Raw genomic sequence first — 22,280 nt, 5'->3', positions numbered from 1 at the left:
TCACATTCATCATTCCTAAGTGTTTCAAACCTAGTCTTTGTGATGTTAACCAAGTTCCTAGCATTCACAATGTCTTGATCTTTCCTTTGCAATGATTGTCACAATTCATGTGAAATAGCCAATACACTTCTCATCAAACGCAAGATGAATACAAAATCAAAACCTTGCAACATAATTAGAAGACTAGATGCTTCACCTTTTGCCTGTCGGGGTGTATCTGTCTACTTTCATAATGTGCAGAACATCAATAATAGCAGGATACATCAATATTATATTAACCAAAGTTGCATAATGAGAACTCCAACGGGTATCAGCAGGGCGTTTAAGATTAGTTTCTTGAATAAGACCTTGCCCACTAGAAATTTCTCCTATGCTTAATGCCTCTCTAATATGTTCCAATTGTTTTTCACGAAGCATGTCAACTCGCTTGCAAGACCCCCCAAGAACATTCATTAACTTGGAGACTAAATTAAAAAATAAGAAAACTTAACCATGTTCTTTAGTGCAAATAGGTGCAAAACTTGGTCTACTAGTATTATTTAAAATTTTCAGGGGGATTAAAAAAATTATATAAAGGAGTAAGTGCAATTTTTTTTTGTTCAGGGATTCATCTGAACCCCCTCAATTCCATATGGGTCCGCCACTGCATATTTGTCTACGCCAGTGGCGGAACTAGAAAAAATAATATAGGGGGCCAAAATAAAATTTTAAAACATAAATTAAAATATTTAATTTTTTGAGTACATTTTAACAATAGACACATGCATACACAAAAAAACAATGATTAAATTAATACATATACTCATTGGAAATGATACCTCAAACAAATTTTAAAATAGTAGAGAAAATAAGTCTTAAAACTTTTACATTTTATACAAAAGTACTCACTTTGATGAGAGAATCGAACACTTATATGAAAGTATTTCTAAAAAAAAACTCACTTTGAGGAAGAATTTAACACCAAACATTGATTGAATACATGTTATATAGTCAAAAATAAGTTTGAAATTTTTTACACCTATATGAAAGTATAATAAACCTACTTTGAGCAAAGAGTTTTTTTTTTTTTTTATTTCGGGAAATTAACAAGCTAACAGAACTAACGCGCCAACAATGAGTCCCTAAAAATTAGAGTCTCTACATCAAAGGGTGGCGCTTCTAGAAAACACACATCAATTGTTGTGGATCGAACTCCCATTTTTGCCAAGCAATCCGCAAGCACATTGCAGCCACAACCAATGACAGTTATCATCAGGACCAATCAACAACGCGTGAACTTTGAGCAAAGAGTTGAATGTCATTGGTTAAAACTTAAAATATCAAAAAATGGAAACTCAAAAAGTTTGAGATAGGAATCGAACCCGTGCAATGTAGGTAGTACTAAGAAAGGCTCAACCACTGGAACAACGCTTCTATATTAACATTATGTGCACCGTAAATAATAAAATACCCAAGTACTCTATATTATCTAAGATTTTTCTAGGACTTTGGGAGGGGCCCTCCCCTGCCCCCACCTAGTTCTACAACTAGTCTACGGTCTACATATAATTATGTATTATAAGTAGCTTAAAAACTATCTCGCTTTTGAGTGATTTATTATGAATTAATTTTTTTAGTGTATAACATCTTATTGGGATGAGTTCTATAATAATTAGATGCCATAAGTGGTATTACTATTTTTATGATGCTATAATAGAAATGACATATCTTTAGGAGACATAACTCTTAACGAATGTTTTAAAATGTCTATATGTTTGGGTAAGCATGAACAATATATATTTATTAGTTGCCCCGCTGGTAAAAACTTGCATCTACACTCGCTCAATACCCACATAAGTGGATTTAGACGGATTTTAGAATATCCGCAGGTAGCCATGGGTTACCATGGATATATAGTCGCTGGTACTTATTAAAAAAAATCTTCATTTTCCATTTTAAACACTTCATTAGTGTTTTTTTTATGCATCTTTGACCATTCTAATCCTAATTGAACACCTTTGGGAGACACTCTAGAGCTGCAATGGACTTGTTTGGTGGAGAGTAAGGTTGGACTCTTGGAGTGGGTACTAAGGCACCCTGGAGAAAGGTGAAAGCTTCTCTAGAAGGCCATGGCTTTGATCTACTTTGGGTTCCATTTTTCCTTTCTTCCCCTTTTATGTAGTTTCACTCTATTTTTATATTTGAGGTGATGTAACTTGATTTTTCCTTGTTTCATTCATCTCTATGCAATTATAATGATGAGTTTCCGTTTTTTGGTTTCTTCTCTATGTTTAACTAGTCATTTGGTCAAATCTGATTTTATAGAGCTTTCATTGATTCATAAATAAATTGGAAAATTGATATGGATTGATGTAAGCTTAGTTATGAATTAGGGAATTTCTCTCGTGTCTTTGGTTGTTAGTTCTCTCTTTGTGCTTCATGTAATGATTTTGAGGGCTTGCATGACAATTGAGAAGTTAATGTCAGTCTAGTTTATTAGAGGAACCGCTTCTTGCATCAGTCATCGTATAGAAGAATTGTCTTCGGCTAGGTTGAGGTTTTCAATGTGACAATATGAGACATTCGCCCTTAGATATGAACATCTCGAGTAGAAAAGGATGTCTAAACTAAGAGACTAGTTGGGATACTCACCACTAAGATAAAATTATCTAGCTCAAAATCAATGGGATTTCAGGAGTGACAATCAGAGATTCTATCCATCAGAACATGATCTTCTTAGGTTAGAAACTGTGCTTTGGTCATCGAGTGGGTCCGTGCTATAATACTCCTTTAGTAATTGTTAGGACTTAAGGGATTAACCTAGGGTCTCAATTGATAGATTTGCTTAACTAAGGAATGAATATGTGAATAGCTCTTATTGGCATATTAAATGTTTTTGTATTGATTTAGAACAAGTTGTGGATCAAGTGATATCATTTCTAAGTATGTTTTCTTCTTTGTTTACCTCAACCAACTCCTTTTATCATTTTCTTTATTATTTTTCTCATTTAGATAATTATCACGTTTGAACCATTCAAACAATGTCTAGCTAGTGAGATTAATACGTAGCAACTAGCAACACAATCCCTATAAAGACAATAAAAACGAACACTATACTTCGATTGAGTCTTGAAAGAGATTTGAAAGTAGTCAATAGAAAAAAACTTCTTTCATCAAATACCTTTCATCACTGCCATTCTCACCGAAGTCATTTTCCATGTTTTCTTCACCCTTTTTCTAGAGGCTTCAACCCCATATTTCGTGTGTGCGACGCAAGGTTTATTCTTAAACTCCACGGAGGCTCCGCCGCGCGAGAGAGCTTTGGTGTCAACAGAGTGGCTCTACGGCTAACAGAAATGAAGGACCCGGTGAATATCAAGTAGCAGGGATGAAGGGGCACCATAAATATCCAAGAGGGCATTTGTGTTAAGTGAACTTATCAACTTTAAACTTAATTTTTAAATTGATTAAATCTGAACCAGTGAAATATTTAATTATTTTACCCTATGGTAGATAATAGTTTTCAAGACAATACTTTCATCAGGTCTACCCAAGGACCACCTAGGATCATCATGGTATGGGTCCATAGTAGCTTTCGCCTGATATCAAGTCGGGGAAGACTACAAAAGGCATAAAAAATCTCTTTATCAAGTGTTTAACACAAGTACATTTACATGGACTCGAACAACAAACCTCTAATTAACCTAGAACAACCTCACGCCAATTGGTTTGCGAGCTTGGTGGTAGAGAAAGGTGTTCATGGACTAAACGAATTTGAAGATTGTTCTTTTCGCCTCTAAAATTCGTGTGACCTTTAACGTTGCTACCGGTTCAATAGTATATGCTCTTGATCAAGCGAACATCGTGGCAGTCGGTCAGAACAACTTGGTCCAGTAAGAAAGTTTTTGACCGGCCTAGTAAAGGGTCAAAACTTACACATAATTAAGCATGATAACATCAAAGTGAACCTTGCGCTCGAAAGATGCACTTAAAGGAATTCATACTTACTTGCACAAACACCAAACATACACACTTGTAACCTATAAATACAGGTTCCATCCTAAACTTTTTTATATTTTTAGACCGAATATCCAAGTTAAAAAGCAATAACAGGTGCAACATTCTAACTCATAACGCAAACAAATGAAAGATATTTCAGACCTTGACCTTGAGATAAGAATATGACATGTTTTCGTAACCTGACCAATGGGTTATGAAGTTTAGGGAATACTATAAAGTATATATATAGTCATATAGATTATGCGTCATATCATCTCGTTGCTAGCTCAGGAATCTTGATGTGCACTGCATAATATATATCTTTGCATCCCTCTAAATTTGAGGGAATTCCGGTTTCATGAGACATTAAGATCAAATAAATATCTATGTCACCCCCCAACCAACCCAGAATAGTTTCATAACCCCACTTGTTCCCCACTTCTTATCCTTCAAATATATCTCTATACCTTTTCGTAAGAGCTGTCTTTAAGTGAAATTGTTAAAAACTAAACATAGCAGTAGCCTTTATAATCACTACTTGTTCTCTCTCTGTTTTGCTTCTAGTAGATATAGTTTCATCTTATAACTAGGCTTTAATCTTTTTGAGTCTACATATAATCACTACTCTTTTTATTTGTCAAAGAGACAAAGAATTGATATTCATTCCAACTAGAAACCTGGAAGGTCCTGGGGCATACAAGCATGCTTGTTGTGAGCCTTAAAGCATGAAGGCCCAAACCCCTATTACAACTGGGCTAAAGAGAAAACAGTAGGCCCGTACAACAAAAAAACACTTGATATCTTTTGTTCAAAAAAAAACACACTTGATATCTTATGCTAGATCATTGGACAAAACTAAAAAAAATACCTAATGCGAGATTACAATCACATACCATTGATTCAGCTGGGAGAAAAAAGACACACTGCATGGGCTGGAATCTTTTCGGAAGTTCTGTAACCTAAAATTTTGCAAGCGAAAGAAAGAAAAGGCATGATTGGCTTAAGTCCTTTTTTTTGCCTTTTATTTCTGTGCTCTTACGCAGGACTTTAGGAGAAAAGTCTAAGAGGCATGGGCTTTGACTGTGTTGTGGGACATATAGAGAAGCCCACGTCAAGCGATTCATATGAACAAGGAGGTAATAGAGTTTTGACCAAAAAAAAAGGAGGTAACAGAGTGAATGCTAAAAAAATAACTCTCCTGTGTAGCTCCTCTCTTTCTAAATACATCTACTAATCCTCACCCTTTACCCGGTTTTCGCCCCTTGGGGTTCCATTCTTCCATTAGGGAGGCTTCTACCCTAGTTGGTTAGGTGTTTGTCCCACAAAAGGTAGGTTCTACCACATTAAGTGGTTTTGTTTGCCTCGCTATTGCCCTCCCTACAACTTTGGCCTGGTTGCACTATCGTCAACGCTTGCCTCCATTTTCGTCCATGTCGTCTCACCCCTCCCTCCCAACCTTTGTTCCTGCTTTGACTGGGATCTACAAAAACCTACCCACTCTCTCTCCCGATTTCAAATTAGCTAGATTGACTCATGTTTTGATGCAGTTAAAGTCTCGTTTGGGCTTCCTTGATAGCCACACTGCATGCAACCTCGGAAGAGCCGGTTGAGTTGTTACTTTGGGAGCGATGTTTAAAAAGGACAAATTATCTATGCTCAAAAGTCATTTAGTTTTATGCTAATTTGGGGCTTTTAGGGTGTATGTATGATCTTTAGGGTTTTACTTCATATTTATGTTGATTATATCAACTTGATTATGATCAATTCCTTATTTATCTATTCGTTGTTGTAGCACTCCTTGAGATTTAGTCTCACATGTTGTAAGTGACGTTTGTCAACTCTTACGGTATTTGTTCCAAATATTATTGAAAAAAAGAGCGAATGCTTAATTTTTCCCCTGAAAGTGTAAGTGTTAGACAAATTAGTCATTAAAAGAATGGAACACCCCCACGATCCCTAATATTATAGGTTTGGTTGGAGAAACTTTGGGTAGAGAGAAGTATCAAATAGGAAATACTCTCCTCCGATCCCTTGTTTGATGCATTTTGGCACTTTCTATTCAATCAAACAAAAATACAAAAATGAGATTATCTACGACATTTTTTCTTATATCTCTATCATAACAAACAACCTATAAAATCTACTATATTTCTCACATATTTATCTCTACTTATATTTTCTCTTCACTAGTTCTCTCTTCTCTATTTCTCTCTTCAACCAAACAAACTATAATTGCGTCAAATGTCAGTCAAAAGCGCATGGATACAAGTTATGCTTTGGAATAAAAGAGAATTCCGAATCAGCTTTGTCTACGAACAAGGAAGCTATGACTAATTTGATCAACGTTTTATATGATCATAGGGACTAACTTAACCGCATTTAACCTAATCAAAGCCACATGAGTATTTTCTTCATCTAAATACTAATTTATCCGACACTTGCATTTTCAGAGACGAAATTATACATTCATTCAAACCTAAATATGTCAAAAAGAAGGAAAAGAGTAGTAGATAAGGAAGAGCTCATAGAGAAGAATAGTAAGATACCAACGAATATTATAGTGAAGCACAATTCTATGGATCTAACACGTACCCAAAAAGACTACCTTGTTGGCACCCTATACCCTCTCAAATCAACCCATCTGGCATCTTACATCAACTCCAGTCCCACCCATCAAAGACTAAAATAGCAAACACAAACCGCCACAAAAATAAACTAACGAACGCCAAACTGGACTCACTGCCACCGTCTCACGAATCAATCAAACCAACAACAAAGGATTCCAAGATCCACATCACCCACCACCAACCACATTTAGCAGCTAAAATACCGTGTCTGAAACTCCAACTGTAATAATAATCAAGAAGAAGAAGAAGAAGATGGTGAAGATGAAGATGAAGATGAAGATGAAGGCGGAGATGGTGACACTGGTGCTGGTGAACCTGGCGGGGATCATGGAGAGAGCCGACGAGTCACTCCTTCCCGGCGTGTACAAGGAAGTCGGCACAGCGCTTCACACTGACCCCACTGGACTTGGTTCTCTGACTCTGTTTCGCTCCATCGTGCAATCTGCGTGCTACCCTGTTGCTGCGTACCTCGCCACGCGCCATAACCGGGCCCACGTCATCGCGCTCGGTGCTTTTCTCTGGGCTGCCGCCACTTTCCTTGTCGGCTTCTCCTCCACCTTCTTTCAGGTCACCGCTCAATTCTCTCTTCTTCTTGTTCTTGTTGCTGCCCAATACGGCGTCGTTTAGGGATCGGAAGTTCTTCATAGCTAAAATGAAAATGATCATATCGGAAATTCTTAACAGAATTGCAAATTGCGTTGAATCATGTCATTCAAATTGCATTCTCAATTTTTTTTTAGTAGACGAAAAATGAATATCCCTTTGAATCGAAGGAAAAATTCTGGGGTTTACATAATTAGACCATTGCTGTTATTTAGACATTTATAGTTTCTATTAAATATAGAAACATTCATTTATCCCTTACCCAACAACTTAGTGTCTGTTTAGTTTTCAGTTAAGTGATTTCATCCAACGGAGGTCCAAAGCTTCTTTCACGTTTGAGGCATTGGAATATTGGAATGTGTGATCTCAAATTTCAATGCTCCTAACAGACTTCGAAACTGAAAATCAAACACAGCCTTAAGCTTTTGGGATAATTGGTTGTCTGATAGTTTAAATATGGTTGAATGTTAATGGAGGAAGGGAAAGGCAAAGAACTGTGTTCACCAGCTTTCAAAGAATGCGCGGTACAAGGTTTCGTAACACGCGAAACGTGAAAGAAACTCGGTTGAGGTTTAGTTTGGTTCAACTTAAAACCAAACATGCACGCCTATAGGTGTGAAAAGAATGTCTCTAAATTATAGCCTCAATTGACCTATACATGTTACAAAATAAAAGGCGTAAAACATTAGGCTTGATTCATTTACATGAAAGTGTTCAGAAATGTATAAGAAATTAGTGTTCAAGACTCAAGACCACTGGAATTTCGAAATAACATGTTGGCATTTTTTTGCTTTTGGATTTGGCAGTAGGCACATATATGAAGTTCTTAAAGTAGTTTCTGTGTAACTGCTACCCTTTTGTAGATATACAGCTGATTGAATTCACTTTGAACTTTGAAGTCATTGTATTATAGGTAGCTGTATCGCGAGGTTTAAATGGAATTGGCCTGGCACTAGTCACACCTGCAATTCAATCCCTTGTTGCTGACTCAACTGATGATAACAATCGCGGCATGGCTTTCGGATGGCTTCAACTAACAGGCAATCTTGGCTCAATTATTGGTGGCCTCTTCTCAGTGTTGATAGCTCCATATACAGTGTTTGGTATCGCTGGTTGGAGAATTTCCTTTCATATTGTTGGAGTAATAAGCATTATAGTTGGTGCTTTAGTGTACCTCTTTGCCAACGATCCACACTTTTCGGATAACGGTACAGATAATCGCAATCAAGCTCCGAACAAAACATTTTGGTCAGAAGTAAGAGATCTGGTCCAGGAAGCCAAGTCAGTATCGAAGATTTCATCTTTCCAGATCATTGTCGCACAAGGTGTCACTGGCTCATTTCCGTGGTCTGCTTTGTCATTTGCGCCGATGTGGTTAGAGCTCACCGGATTCTCCCACAAGACAACGGCATTCCTCATAGCTTTATTTGTTATCGCCAGTTCTATTGGGGGTTTGTTTGGAGGTAAGATGGGGGATATCCTCTCCAGGCGTTTTCCGAATTCTGGGAGGATTATTCTTTCACAGATAAGCTCTGGATCAGCAATCCCCCTAGCAGCACTTCTTCTGCTGGGTTTACCGGATGATCCGTCTACAGCAATACCTCATGGTTTGATTCTAATCATTATGGGGCTCTTCATATCTTGGAATGCTCCAGCTACAAACAAGTATGTGTTTCAAACTAGCCACTTTTATGTTTGCTTCATCATTTTGCCTTTCATTTATCCTTATTTCGTATAGTATTTGCCACAAACATTCTGAAAATATGCGTCACACCTTCCAACTTTTGTTAAAATAAAAATTATTAAGCTTACATATTATTCAGTATGTTGCAACAAGTTGGTGGTCTCTCATTGGTCAAACATGTGTGAGTACCAATATAAAGTCCTCTTTAGGCTTGTGGCTCTTGACCTTGGAATGGGACTTGCAACCTAAAAAATTAGAGTTGAATAGAGAAAAATGATATGAATAGGTATCCTCAATTAGCTCTGAACAGTCCAAATAAGTTCAACTTTTCAAGTTACTTTTTTAACACAGTTTTTAAATTAGTACTAATTTGCATGGTTTTTGAACATCTTTATCAATAGTTTGTGTTTACTTTGTGGCTTTATGCAAACCATTCTGTGTATGAAATAGTGCATAGGATACCTTGTTTCTTTTATTGTGATTTAGAACTGGAAAAAGAGCTCTGTGTGATTCTAGTAAAGCTTATTCAAGTTATGTGTTGATGCATAGGCTAATTTGTCAACTGTCTGGGCATTAGTCCAATTTTCGCAGAGATAGTTCCAGAGAGAGCGCGAACAAGTGTATATGCCTTGGACCGATCTTTTGAGTCTATACTATCATCATTTGCTCCCCCCACAGTGGGGATTTTGGCTCAGCATGTTTATGGGTATAAGCCTATTCCTGAAGGATCCAGTGAATCTCTCGAGATTTCAACAGATAGAGAGAATGCTGCATCATTGGCCAAGTCTCTTTACACAGCAATAGGAATTCCAATGGCTCTGTGCTGTTTAATCTACTCATTTCTTTATAAGACCTATCCAAGAGACCGGGAACGAGCGAGGATGGAGGTTTTAATAGAATCAGAGATGCAGCAAATTGAATCAGATGGGTTAGCCATTGATAAAGAGATTGCCTCAGAAGAACTGTCTATTAGGGATTATGATGGTGATGGTGTTGATCTTGATCTTGATGATGAAGAGAACATATTGCTCTATAGGCAGTTAACATTCTCCAACTTAGGTGACTAGTTAACTCAAAAGATATTGACAAAATTTAGAGGGTCTTTTTCCAACTTTGGATGAGCTTATTTTTCATGGAATCAATTCTTGCACTTAAAAGTTACTCACAGTAATTTCTCCCCAGAATTGATTTTACATGCAAAATCCATCATAGAATGATTTTCAAATATGCTTTCACTGGTGGAGAATTTTTCAGAACTACATTTTGATCAATTTTTTGCATAAATCAAACTCGGACACTAATAGAAGAAACGGTACACACCATCATAGTTTTATCTTCCACTTCTTGGGGGAAGATTTTCTTTTGTTCTATGTATTTTGATTATGTAAAATGTAAAACCTTGGATAGCAATGAATGTACATTTCTCGGTTTTGGCTTATGTAATTGACATTTTGATTTGTTAAATATCAAGTATAGTGCAAAAATTGTTTAATAATCCCAGTGCATAAATCATTGACATTTGTTGAAGGGTAAGGTATTTCTACCTGTGCTCATCCTGGTTCCTAGACCTAATTATCAAATTTATGTTTCTTCACCTTCGTGGCTTTGTGTCTTGCTTTAATTTGTGTTCTTAATCTTAAGGTTTTCATTTTCTATTTTCTATCTCTTGTAACTGAACTGTAAACATGGATTATTTACTTTAGCTTCAATTATGTGCTCGCTGTCTGAAAAAAACTCATATGCTTCATCTTAATAGTGTTTAAGCAACCCAACTAGCAACCCTTCAGTGGAGTGTTCTTAGCGTGCAATTTTGTACCCAATTGTTGTATCCAATTCCTTGAATAATTCATTGGCCCTCTTTATTTTTTATAGCATGCTTATCCTAGATGCTTCATTGCTAACTTTGCTTACGGCGTCATTCTATTTGATTGAACTCTTGGAAATAGTTTGTGTAATTGTGTTGAAAGTTTATAACATCCATCTTAATATCTTCTGTCCCAGGTATCTCAATCTCAATAGTTTGTGTTACTGTCATTTTTTTATTTAATAAACTTCTTAAAAAGACTTTCTATGCTTTTTAGCAAATAAATTTCTGACATGTTACGTGCTATTTAGTTTTATTCCTAACTATTACGTGCTGAGGGCTGACTTCTAGTAGTTTGAATTAAAAGTATTAATTAATTATAGTATTGAAAATAACCGAGATTTATTATAACAAGCCCGTCTAGCTCAGTTGGTAGAGCGCAAGGCTCTTAACCTTGTGGTCGTGGGTTCGAGCCCCATGGTGGGCGATAAATTTTTAATTTTAAATTTTGGATTTTTGGAATGGTTTTTTACCTTAAAACTAACAAATTTGTGACATGATTTTAAGGGTGTTTGTTTGCAAATGAATATAAGTTGTTTTCCCCCTTGTAAAAAAAATATATATGTTTTTTTTTTCGGAATGGAAATATATATATATATATATATATATAAAAGTTGTTTATTCACAAATACAAATTAGTTTTTAAAAAGTAAACATTTCCAAACAAAATTTATAAAATTAAATTGATATTTATAGATTAAAGTTATATATATATATATATATATATATATATATATATATATAAAAGTTGTTTATTCACAAATACAAATTAGTTTTTAAAAAGTAAACATTTCCAAACAAAATTTATAAAATTAAATTGATATTTATAGATTAAAGTTAAAACTTGTAAGATGCCTAATTTTGAGGTGATCACACATTAAATTACTTTCATTTTTTGAGAGGAAAATATTTCAAATCAATCTATTTAATATTTTAACTTATTACCTGTTCACGAATGAACTTTCAGTAAATAAGACAAATGAAAAAGACTAATATATTGCTCAGTTATGAAAAGGATGGATCTTCAAACATACGAAAGCCCCCCTTTTATAGTGGGTGGACATCCTAACCCTAGCTCCTACGCCTATTACATGGTTAGTTGACTAAAGGGAATAGTTGCGCTAATTTGGTCTGACGTCTTGACTTCTCACTTGACTTTGCCGTGATTGTAGGATGTCTGACCGTTGCTGTGATTGGGAGATGTCTGACTATTGCTGTGATTGGGGGATGTCTGACTATTGTGTTGACTCTAACGTGACAATGGAATGATGAACCTCTAAAGTAGCTTGACCGGCCTAATAAAGGTAGCACACTAGAACGTCCGCCCGACCCAAATCGCAAAACAGTCCATTATCTTGTTCAAGCAGCAGGGAAGTGGTAGGACGACTTTCACGTAAATTGTGAATGCATTATTTATAATTTCATAATACTAATATTGGCTTGTAATGACTAACCAATTCGAGAAATTGTTTTGCATAAAAAATTACTTGGACTTTCAAATATCATGAATTTATAAAAAAGGCGTTTGCACATGGATATGAAAAAAAGGTCCAATGGGTATATATGCTCACGATGGCTAGGAAGGCCAACAATAGTCCTCCTTGGATGGGGGAGGAGGCTTGGGTTGTACTAGGCTTTTGACGAGTTTCTGTAAATGGTCTACCTGAAATAAAGCCAACAAAGCCTTAGAGAGAGGTGGAGCGGTCCACAGCTGAGGCCGCAAGTCACACTCAATGTAACCAAGGAGTTATTAACGTTCTTTCTAATCTTATGGTTTAAATCTTGTTGTTATGTATGATGTTTGCTCTAGACTTGTTATATGAACTGAACTTTATTGTTAGATGACTTATAGTGTTCATTATGTGCTCTATGTAGCGTTAATTTTCAATAGCTTGATGTTTTCTATTTTGTTATGTTTGTTGTTTGAGTGTGATAGGTGAATAGAATTTTTTTGGGAACCTTGTATTATAGGGGAGACTCTGCCAAAATTTTGAACTTTCAGTTACCCACTCCCGATGAGCTCTTCAAAAACACATGACGAAGTTAGGAGATTGAGTGGATGAATGATTTCAATTACATTTGTAAGTCTTCCATGCATCATCTTATTCATTTTACTATTCATATATGTTTAGTTTGTAACTAACTTATTTATATTTACCTTATATAAGACTCAGTATCATTAGAAGTTAAAGATCTTGCTTCATACGGGGAAGACTCCGACATCACCCCTTCCGCCATAGATGAAGCTTCTAAACTTCTTCTATATGGAAGGAGTGAGTGGGGGGAAATATTTGTGTCTTCAAGAGACTTGTCCTCCAATATTAAGGTTGGTGTCATCTCGCAGAATTGAGATTCTCAAATTTATCACGACACCAATAAATTACAAAAAAAAAATAAAGTAGGATCAAATTCATGGAATGACTAGAATTAGGAGTTAAAGTTCAACTCTTGAAATTAAACGTACATCAAAGATAATTATTATTTTTTTAAGCTTTCATTTATTTACTTAACTTTTGAATAATTATTATCTTATTGAGATAAACTTATCTTTTACAGTAGTTGTTAAAATTCATCATGTGAATTGAAGATCCCCAGCTGAATTTGTAAACAATTGATTTTTCAGGATTAGAGGCGTCCTTCCCTAGATAACTGATCTTTGCCCCTACTCAATTACCAAAAATAAATTCAAAATATACGAGAAATCCAATCTACCTTTCATTTATTTCAATTTTTTATTTCATCATTTCCATTAAAGCTTTATGGTCCCTAAATGAAGCACTTTGCAAAAAATGAGGAGGGTAGTAGTGTATATTTTTATTAAATTATTATTGCAATTCCAACTCGTTATGATAAAAGTTAAAGGTCTCACCAAGAGTGTGGTTCATAAGAATTGAATTTTCGACCTAGTGGTACAAACTGTCACTCTTAAGTCTTAACCCCTTCACTACAACCAGTATCCATTGGATTGCAGTGTTTTTTATTATTATTCGATATTGGTAGTTTGCTGATTTTGAACTTGAGATCTATTGTCTATTGGTACTTAAGAATTTTTCAACCCAACAAGTCATTGAGGAACCCGCGAAGAGTAGTGTAATTTTTTTAATTTTTTTGCTGCAAGAGGAAGGCGGTTAGTAGTGCAATTTTTTTTGGTAAGTAGGAAAAATGGTTAGTAGTGTAATTTAATTTTTTTTTATAACAACTGCAAAAGTAGTGTAATTTAATTAGAAGTATGAATATTTTTTTTACAAGAAATAGAAAAAATAATAATAAAATAACTCCATAATAATAATAAATAAATAAAACATGTCGCAAATTTAATATATATAGTGAAGGTAGCTATTAAGAAGCATTTACAACAACCAATTAAATGCTTTTAATTACTTTAAAATGTTTCTCCAAAACACTTAAAAATGAAACAAATTTTAATCCTTTCCTCTTGATGAACAAATTTCCTATTTTAGCATGATTGACCGGTATGCAAAGGGCATTTATCATCAACAACATCTTTGTTAATTGTTCTACACGAAAATAACCGTTTTTAATGAGTCATAAAAGAGTTAAGAAGAGAGCAACAATTAAGGTGGTTAAGAATTGCGAATGCCAAGCGTGTCTCAACAAACCTTAATCTCTCTCTTGACTGGTCCCATCTCAGGAGATTATTTGTTGTGGTGACACTATGCACATGCACACACACAAACAAATCTTTTATTCACACTTTTACCCCCTCACACTTTTAGAAATCGTCGTTCGGAATCGTGTATGTCGATTGAGTTAGAAAGAATAAACGAGTCGAAATGAAATGAATAATACGATATGTGATGTGATACAAAATATCAATAACGAGCGGAAATGAGATAAAAAAGAAAATGGAGCCGGTACATATACACTACCAACAAAATCGACCGATCCTTTATTCACACTTTTACACCTCACACTTTTAGATATCGACCGATCGAAAGAGACGAAAGTAATACAATATGCGATGTGATAGACCTAAAGTATTGATAACGAGTGAAAATGAGATGAAAGAGAAAGTGACGCCGATACAAGTACACTACCAACAAAATCAAAAACCTCACTCACTCTCTCTCTCACACACACACACACTCTCTCTCTCCGTGCAACAACCCTGATATTGTTATTATTCCTTTTCCGTTGCTTGTTGGTTCCTCCCTCAAAAGCTGCTCTGCAGATTCAACAATGCTTCGCTCACACTGTGCTGGTGCTGCCACCACTCCCAACTAACCGACCACTCCGCACACATTTGCAGACTTGTTTTTTGTTTTTTCCAATCGTAATCCTCTGTCTCTGTCTCTCTCTCTGTTTGTTTTCATCATCTCAAATTTCAATCGTCTCGTTTCGTTTCGTTTCAATCCACCGTCGTTTTGGAGATCATGTTCAACGACAACGCCATGAGAAGGAAGCAACAAGAGCTCGAGCTAGCTTGGCTCAACGCCGCCGCGGCATCTAACGAACCACCACCGCCGCCTCCGCCGTCGTTTTACGACCTCTACCCCAGCCACCACCACCACCACCACATGGTGTCACTCGCGCCGTCGAAATCTTCAACACCGTCGAATCAGTTCGATTTCTACGGCGATGGGGTGTTGTTCGGAGATGACAAGTGGGTGAGTGATGATGACAACAACAACGATGTTGGATTTGGAAGCGTTCACTTGTTGTCTAAGGATTTTTCTGGAATGAGTATCGTGGAGGAGCAAGTGATGATGAACAATCATCACGGTGCCAAAACCACCACCAGAGGGGTGGTGCCAATGGCAATGCCGTCGTCGTTCACGCCGTATGGTTTGGAAGAAGAACTACCGCATCCTCTGTTTCATCAGCGAAACGTGGCGGCCACGAAATCCTCCGCCACTTGGGGTGGTGGTGGTTCTGTTTCTCAGGGTTTAGTCTCTGATGTGAATTGGTCTTTGCCTTCTTCTTCCAAAGGAAGCGCGTTTGATTCTCTCTGCTACGGGAACAGTGAGTGCTGTGGTGGTGATTGTTATGGCGGCGGCGGTGGTGGTTATGCGCGTGTAACTCAGTTTCAGAAGCCATCTTTTGCTGCTTCACCTTCACCTTCACTTTCACCTTCACCCCACTACCCTTATGACCATTTTCTCTTGTCACCGAGAAGATCATCGTTTGAATCGCAACAACCCAAGATTGGTTTGAATCTAAACAATGCTAGACCCTCCTCACGTTGTTTCCCTGCAACGAGAGAATCACCCAACTGGGAACAACAACAACAATGTCAGCAATCTCTGTCTCCAGGAAGAACAGGATTTGACCCTGTAGCGTTTCGGTGTGATAACAGCTTCATCATACAAGGGAAAGACATGAGATCACGCTGTGAAAATGGGTGTAATGGCAATGGCAATCCTGTATGTGGTAGTGGAAGAAAGCATACATATTCCCATTCTCATTCACACCGTGTTGTTGGAGAGGAAGTTCCTCTTCCTCTTCCTCAGGTGGTTGTTTCTCCTCGTGTTCCTGTTTGTAACCATGGAAATAGTAGCAGTGTTGCTGCAGGTGATGTCATGCAGCCATTGCTGCTGAATTTTGGGTCTGTGGCTGAGCTACAAGCTTACATGTACCACATGGCGAAGGATCAGAATGGTTGTCGCTTCTTGCAGACCATGGTTGAAGATGGGACCCCTGAAGATGTTCAGATAGTGTTTGAGGGGGTGAGAGATGTTGTTGTTGAACTCATGATGGACCCTTTTGGAAATTACCTTGTGCAGAAGTTGGTGGAGTTTTGCAGAGATGATCAGAGGTTGCAGATTGTGCTAATGTTGACTAAGGAACCAGGGCAATTGGTCAGAACCTCTTTGAACACACATGGGTATGTAATTATGATTATAAATCCTTCTCCATTTCAACTAAGAAACTGTCAATTCCTTAATTTGGTTGTTTTGATACACTGAACTGATTATGGTAATTACTGTTTCAGCACTCGGGTGGTTCAGAAGTTGATTGGGAGCCTCAGGTCAAGGCAACAAATTTCATTGGTGAGGTCTGCTATTCAACCTTGTTTTCTTGATCTTGTCAAGGATCTGAATGGAAACCATGTTGTCCAACGTTGCTTGCAGTGCCTTAACAACCAAGAAAACGAGGTATATATAGCACTTCTCTCTTTTCCTTTTTATTATGTTTTTTATTCTATTTTTGGCCTTTGTTACTTTTGAAGTGGACATCACTTGGTTGCATTGTATGATTGCATAGTAAGGCAATTTTATTTAGCACTGATGTGATCAATAAAGGGAAGATAAATTATTGCTTGTTACACATTTCCTAGATATGTTTTGCTTAAAATTTGTAAGGCCTTGTCATATCGTCATGACATATCGTCATGACGTGCACCTTAGAGTATTTAATTGCGATTGCGTTACGGAATTGTTGACCAATGCACAATTTATGTTGCTATGCCGTGTGAGGACTCCAAAATCTTTTACATTGCGGCCGCAATTGCAATCACGGATTGCAATTTAAAACTCTTACACATCACCCTTCCTGCTTGCTTTCAGTAACTTGGACACCACAAAGGTATAAGAAAATTAGATTGTAACCGTTTCTCATTATTAATGAAGCAAACCAACAATAAGTCATGAGAAGTGTCTTCATTGTTTCATTTTGTTTGACCTTTTTATTACAAGTATGATAGTCTCTTAATCCAAGTTTTACATTCCATTTCAAAATGTCATGAGTAGAGTTTAGGAATGTAGTGTAGTACATACCACTTGAAATCATAGTTCTGTCAATTTTAAACCTGAATTTTGTTACTCTGTTCTTTCCAGTCTGATCATGTTTCGTTTCTGTGTTTTGCTAATTTATAAGCCTATGTCTTCCTCTGGTCACTTTTGAAAAAAAAAATTAAAAGGTAAATTAGCTGTGGAACAATATTCACCATGGTGTTTTCTTGGAAGACCATACTGGTGAAGCCATTCTCTACTTGGCCTGAATATTTTTTTCATTTCCTTAAAAGGACAATTTCTCTGCCTATAAGAAATTAAGAACAATGTTGTGGTTGAGAAAGTACTGATTACTGACAATTGGCATAGAACTGAAAATTTAAGTTAAATATAATCCTTTAAATTTCATCATACAAATTTCTTTTTGTGCTAGTCAGTAATTTTTAAAGTGTTTGAGTTATTGGCACTGTGATTGCTCTGTCTTATGAATTAGTTAATGAGTAGATATAACTTACATGCTGAAAAGTTATAAGCCTTTTTGGATTTTAGGTAAGGATAGTGAACAAATCTTAATGCACTAGGACATCCTCAAAGATAAATATTGTGTGAAGATAGGCTAAATTCTTAATCAAGTTTGAAATGGATTTGATTCAAATCTTTTGCATAATGATTTTGATGGAGTTGTGTACTCAGTCTGGGTAAGAATCATGTTAGAAGCATCATTTGAAAGAAATTATGACATTTGAGGTAGCTAGTAGGGTAAAAGAGACATTATTCAACTTATACTAGTGGTGAGTTTCATGTAGAGAAAAATAGAGAACCTGAATGAAATGTGTAATTGATAACTCTATTATCCAAGGAAACATTTGTAAATAATAATGGTTATGGTTATCAGTTCTATAATAATTTTCAATACTGATAGTTTGTTCTTGAAGTTAAAAAACAGAAGTGTGAAGGACTTGCCTTAACGATTGCTGATTTTCTCCCTTATCTTCTTTATATTGAATATGGTATTTTAGTGTATACTTATGGTGAAATTTCAATTTATCAATCATGTGTTCTTTAACATCTGATTCATCATCTATTTTATTTTATCTTGGACCTGCAGATTGTGATTGAAACTAATTGAAGTGTTTCTTTGTTCTTGTTTCCCTCTATTTGTGACAGTTTATTTTTGATGCTGCTGTGAAGTTTTGTGTTGATATGGCTACTCATCAACACGGGTGCTGTGTACTGCAACGTTGCATTGATACTTCCACGGGAAAATGTCATGATAAGATAGTCAAAGAAATATGCAAACATGCGCTTCTCCTGGCTCAAGATCCATATGGGTAATCTTCCTTTGTTTTATAATTTTGTGAAATAACAAAAATTATAAAAAGTCATGTAATTACTAAGTAATGACTATAAAGTATTGTATGTAATGACTATACTAAGTGAAATTAGGCAACTAACAGCATATGACCTGTCCCAATTAAACTTTGCTATAATTAGAAACCAAAATTAGAAATAGTTTCACTCCAATGTGATAACTCCTGATTAAGCAATTACAGAAGAAAATGAACTGATTTGAAGGAACTAGATTGGGTTTCTTCTTTGAAACTTAAAACGTTTAAATTAATTTGTTGGGCTTTATCTGTTTTATAAATGATGTGCAAAATTAAAAATTCTTCCTGCTGCTGGTATTCCTGCTTGATTTGCTTTTCTCTTGTATTCATTTCTGACCCTTCATCTAACCACCACAGTAACCATAAAAATAAAATATAAGAGGTTATTGAAACATGATTAGTAAAAGTTGAAACACTGTGCAATTGGTTATTTACATCTTGGGTTTATTGTTTATTTATAACTCTAAATTTGTAAGGTAGGAGGGCATCAAATTAAAGTAACACTTTCAATTTGTTATTTCCCAGAAATTATGTTGTTCAGTATATCATAGACCTGGAGAACCCAAGTATCACAGCCAAACTGATTTCTATGTTCAAAGGGAACTACATAAACCTCGCCACACAAAAGTTTAGCAGCCACGTGGTTGAAAAATGCCTCAACGAAGTTCCAGAGACCAGATCCAGGATAGTCCAAGAATTGCTGTCTGTTACTCACTTTGAGCAGTTGCTGCAAGACCCATATGCTAACTATGTGATTCAATGTGCTCTCTCAGTGACCAAGGTATTAAATTCTATATTTTGTGTATCTGTGTATTATCTAGGGGTGCCAACTTGGGTTTGATCCGTGAGTCAACCGATTTAACCGGTCAAGGGGTGGGGCTGGTTAGACAATCGAGTTAGCCAACTCACATAAGCCGTCAACCCGCGAAACAACATATAAAAAAAACTGTAATTTTTAGCGCTTTGGGGAATTTTGGTGTGCCAACCCGTTTTTTAACATTTATATGTCATAATTATATTTGAAATAGTTTTCTTTACCGAAGAGTTAACTGCCAACCCGCCACTAAGCGGCATGAATTAGCTTTTTCCAACTCATTCTCTAGCGGGGACCTACTTTAGGCGGGTTGAAAGAGAGGCGGGGCGAGTTGACCCATATTGTCACCCCTAATTAAATGTGTCAACTTGCTATTCTTTGCCTTCTCAACTCAGGATGTTGATGCTTCCTTTCTTGTTTGTTTCCTTTTCATACAGGGACCTCTGCATGCATCTTTGGTTGAAGCAGTTCGCCCCCACAAAATCTTGCGAACCAGCCCATATTGCAAGAGGATTTTTTCAAGAAACCTGCTTAAGAAGTGATTGTACAAGATATGTTGTTGTTCCCACTTAAGATCACTACTATTCTCCTAATCAAGTCCTTTTTGTTTAATTTGTACGTCTAAGTTCTAACTTAGCTACTAGTATATGTTGTATCTTTGTCTGTGTGTACCAGAATCTGAGCCTAAACTGCAGAAACAAGTTTGCTACTAGCCTCTCATAAGGAACTTCCACAGGCTAGGCTTGTTTTGCAGGTGCTTTTTGGTGCAGGTGCATGTTGTATTTTTCTGTTGTCTACTGTTGTCCTATGTGATGTATGGGTACCTTATATATGGTATTTTGCAAGTTTCTAGGTCATGAACACTTTCCTGCGTGTTTTGTTTTGGAACTTTTTGTCTCAAGACTCTAGTGTGGGTGTACTACTGCCTTTTGAAATCCTAGATATTAATAAAATAAGATTTTATGGCTTAATTGTTAAATTTCCTTTTTCCTTAATGTGATTGCTGCAGCTCTAGGTATTGTGAGAAAAATTCATCATATAGCAGGGGTGTGTTCAAAGACCTTTGTGTTTGGATTTGTATATTTTAGAACTCCCATATCATTTTTAATATATATGCTAAACTAAAATTTTAATTTTTAACTAAAAACTCTTCATTTGAATTATTGATTATAACATTTTTAAATATAAAAAAATTCTTTTTTATTAAATAAGGGGCTAGTGTCAAAAACTAATGTGTCAAACCAGGAGTACAATTTTTTAATGAAAAAATACTTTTTTTGAAAAGACAAATAATTGGATTTCTCTAGTCCCTATAGTAATGCTCTATTTTGGATCCTTCAATAAATTTTCAGTTTAATTGCATTTTAGGTCCTCTTAGTTTCTAATACATGTAATTTTGGTCACTTAGTTTTTTTTTTGCAAGCTAATATGATCCCTGTACTTTTTAAATTAAGTATAAATTTGGTAATGTTTTTTGGTGCATGATAAATATGATATATAATACAGTTTTAAAATTTAGAATGTTAAACATTAGTGAAGTTTTGTTAAAACTTGAAGGATTTTGTAAGATATGACTATGAGATATAAAAATGTTTCATTCAGGGACTATTAGATTTTTTTTTTTGAACGTTCGACTATGAGATTAGAGTTAAAAAAAGTGGAAAGTAGAGATTTTTTATTTTTTGATTGAAATTAAATATTTTGATAAGTGAGTTATAAAGGGAATGTTGTCTAAAATGATTTACATTGATTCCAAAAAAAAAAATAGGGACTAAATCATTTCAATTTGTGAAGATTTTTCTTAAAACTGAGAATTTAAGAGTTAAGCAAAATATTAATGATAGAGGGACTTAATTTGCAACAACTAAAATGTAGAGAAACTCCTCAAATGATAGCTCGAGTGGTAAGAGCTGAGGGGATATATGGGTTGGAAGGGGATGTCCTGAGGTCAATTTTTTCCGTGTGTAATTTATCTTTCCGATGTAAAAAAATGTAGGGAAACTAAATTTGCTCACAAAATTGTTTGGGGACTAAAATCACCCATAGTTTAAACTTCTCCTATATCTTGATTTGGTAAATTTCAAATTAATTGCTTTGTTGACGATTTTCTTTATTTAATTTATTTTATTATAAATCAGTTTTTATTTAAATTAAAAGAAAAAGAAAAAAACTAACTAATTGTTCAATTTATAAAATTCAGAAAATTAATCAAAAAGAACAAAAGAGAAATGTAGGTGCAACGTGGATGTAGAGTCATGTAATGACAAAAATAAGTCAACTGAAGCAAACAAAAGAATTAATGTGAATGAAACAAAACTAAGATGTACGAGGCAATGGGTGCAATAGGTAGCAAGATAAAGGTGTTAAGAGACAAGCAAGAAAGAGAGAGATTCCTCCTGTCCAGCTAAGGCAGAAAAGCTCATTTCATGAATCAATTGGCAAATTATCAGAGATGCAGAAAAAGAGAAGATTAGAACAAGAATGACTTTCCAGAACATCTTACATAAGGGAAGAAGGACTTGAACAACAAGCCTAACACAATCTCACATAAAGATACACAAAAATGAACAAGAAAGATTTGTGTATTTTTTTATGGTCAACAAGAAAGATTTGCATTGAGGAAGTTTCCC

The 22,280-nt window shown here is 35.7% G+C and overlaps 2 protein-coding genes and 1 non-coding gene across 3 annotated transcripts; all 3 read left to right on the top strand.

Annotated features, from left to right (window-relative positions):
* The first annotated feature begins 6,567 nt into the window (after window positions 1-6,567).
* On the top strand, window positions 6,568-10,416 carry LOC130734239 (uncharacterized). The gene is made up of 3 exons (XM_057586579.1): window positions 6,568-7,172; window positions 8,122-8,873; window positions 9,470-10,416. Exons 1-3 carry the CDS (start codon window positions 6,858-6,860, stop codon window positions 9,957-9,959), a joined length of 1,557 nt encoding a protein of 518 aa, XP_057442562.1. The 5' UTR covers window positions 6,568-6,857; the 3' UTR covers window positions 9,960-10,416.
* Window positions 10,417-11,110: 694 nt separating this feature from the next.
* On the top strand, window positions 11,111-11,183 carry TRNAK-CUU (transfer RNA lysine (anticodon CUU)). The gene has a single exon. It is a non-coding gene; the product is annotated as a tRNA-Lys (tRNA).
* Window positions 11,184-14,922: 3,739 nt separating this feature from the next.
* LOC130734237 (uncharacterized) lies at window positions 14,923-20,480 on the top strand. Its single transcript, XM_057586578.1, has 5 exons — window positions 14,923-16,601; window positions 16,710-16,872; window positions 18,616-18,779; window positions 19,362-19,617; window positions 20,088-20,480. The coding sequence occupies exons 1-5, from the start codon at window positions 15,151-15,153 to the stop codon at window positions 20,190-20,192; spliced, it is 2,139 nt and encodes a 712-aa protein (XP_057442561.1). The 5' UTR covers window positions 14,923-15,150; the 3' UTR covers window positions 20,193-20,480.
* Window positions 20,481-22,280: the final 1,800 nt, after the last annotated feature.

The sequence above is a fragment of the Lotus japonicus genome, chromosome 1 (assembly GCF_012489685.1).
Source record: "Lotus japonicus ecotype B-129 chromosome 1, LjGifu_v1.2".
NCBI classification, from domain to species: Eukaryota; Viridiplantae; Streptophyta; class Magnoliopsida; order Fabales; family Fabaceae; genus Lotus; species Lotus japonicus.
This window is presented reverse-complemented; position numbering and strand designations above follow the sequence as displayed.

Excerpts from the sequence above, each read along its gene's own strand:
- LOC130734239 (XM_057586579.1), top strand. The coding sequence starts at position 6,858 with ATGGTGAAGATGAAGATGAAGATGAAGATGAAGGCGGAGATGGTGACA. Across the intron at positions 7,173-8,121 it reads TCTCCTCCACCTTCTTTCAG|GTAGCTGTATCGCGAGGTTT; the intron begins GTCACCGCTCAA and ends ATTGTATTATAG. Across the intron at positions 8,874-9,469 it reads AATGCTCCAGCTACAAACAA|TCCAATTTTCGCAGAGATAG; the intron begins GTATGTGTTTCA and ends TCTGGGCATTAG.
- LOC130734237 (XM_057586578.1), top strand. The coding sequence starts at position 15,151 with ATGTTCAACGACAACGCCATGAGAAGGAAGCAACAAGAGCTCGAGCTA. Across the intron at positions 18,780-19,361 it reads CTGGCTCAAGATCCATATGG|AAATTATGTTGTTCAGTATA; the intron begins GTAATCTTCCTT and ends GTTATTTCCCAG. Across the intron at positions 19,618-20,087 it reads GTGCTCTCTCAGTGACCAAG|GGACCTCTGCATGCATCTTT; the intron begins GTATTAAATTCT and ends CTTTTCATACAG.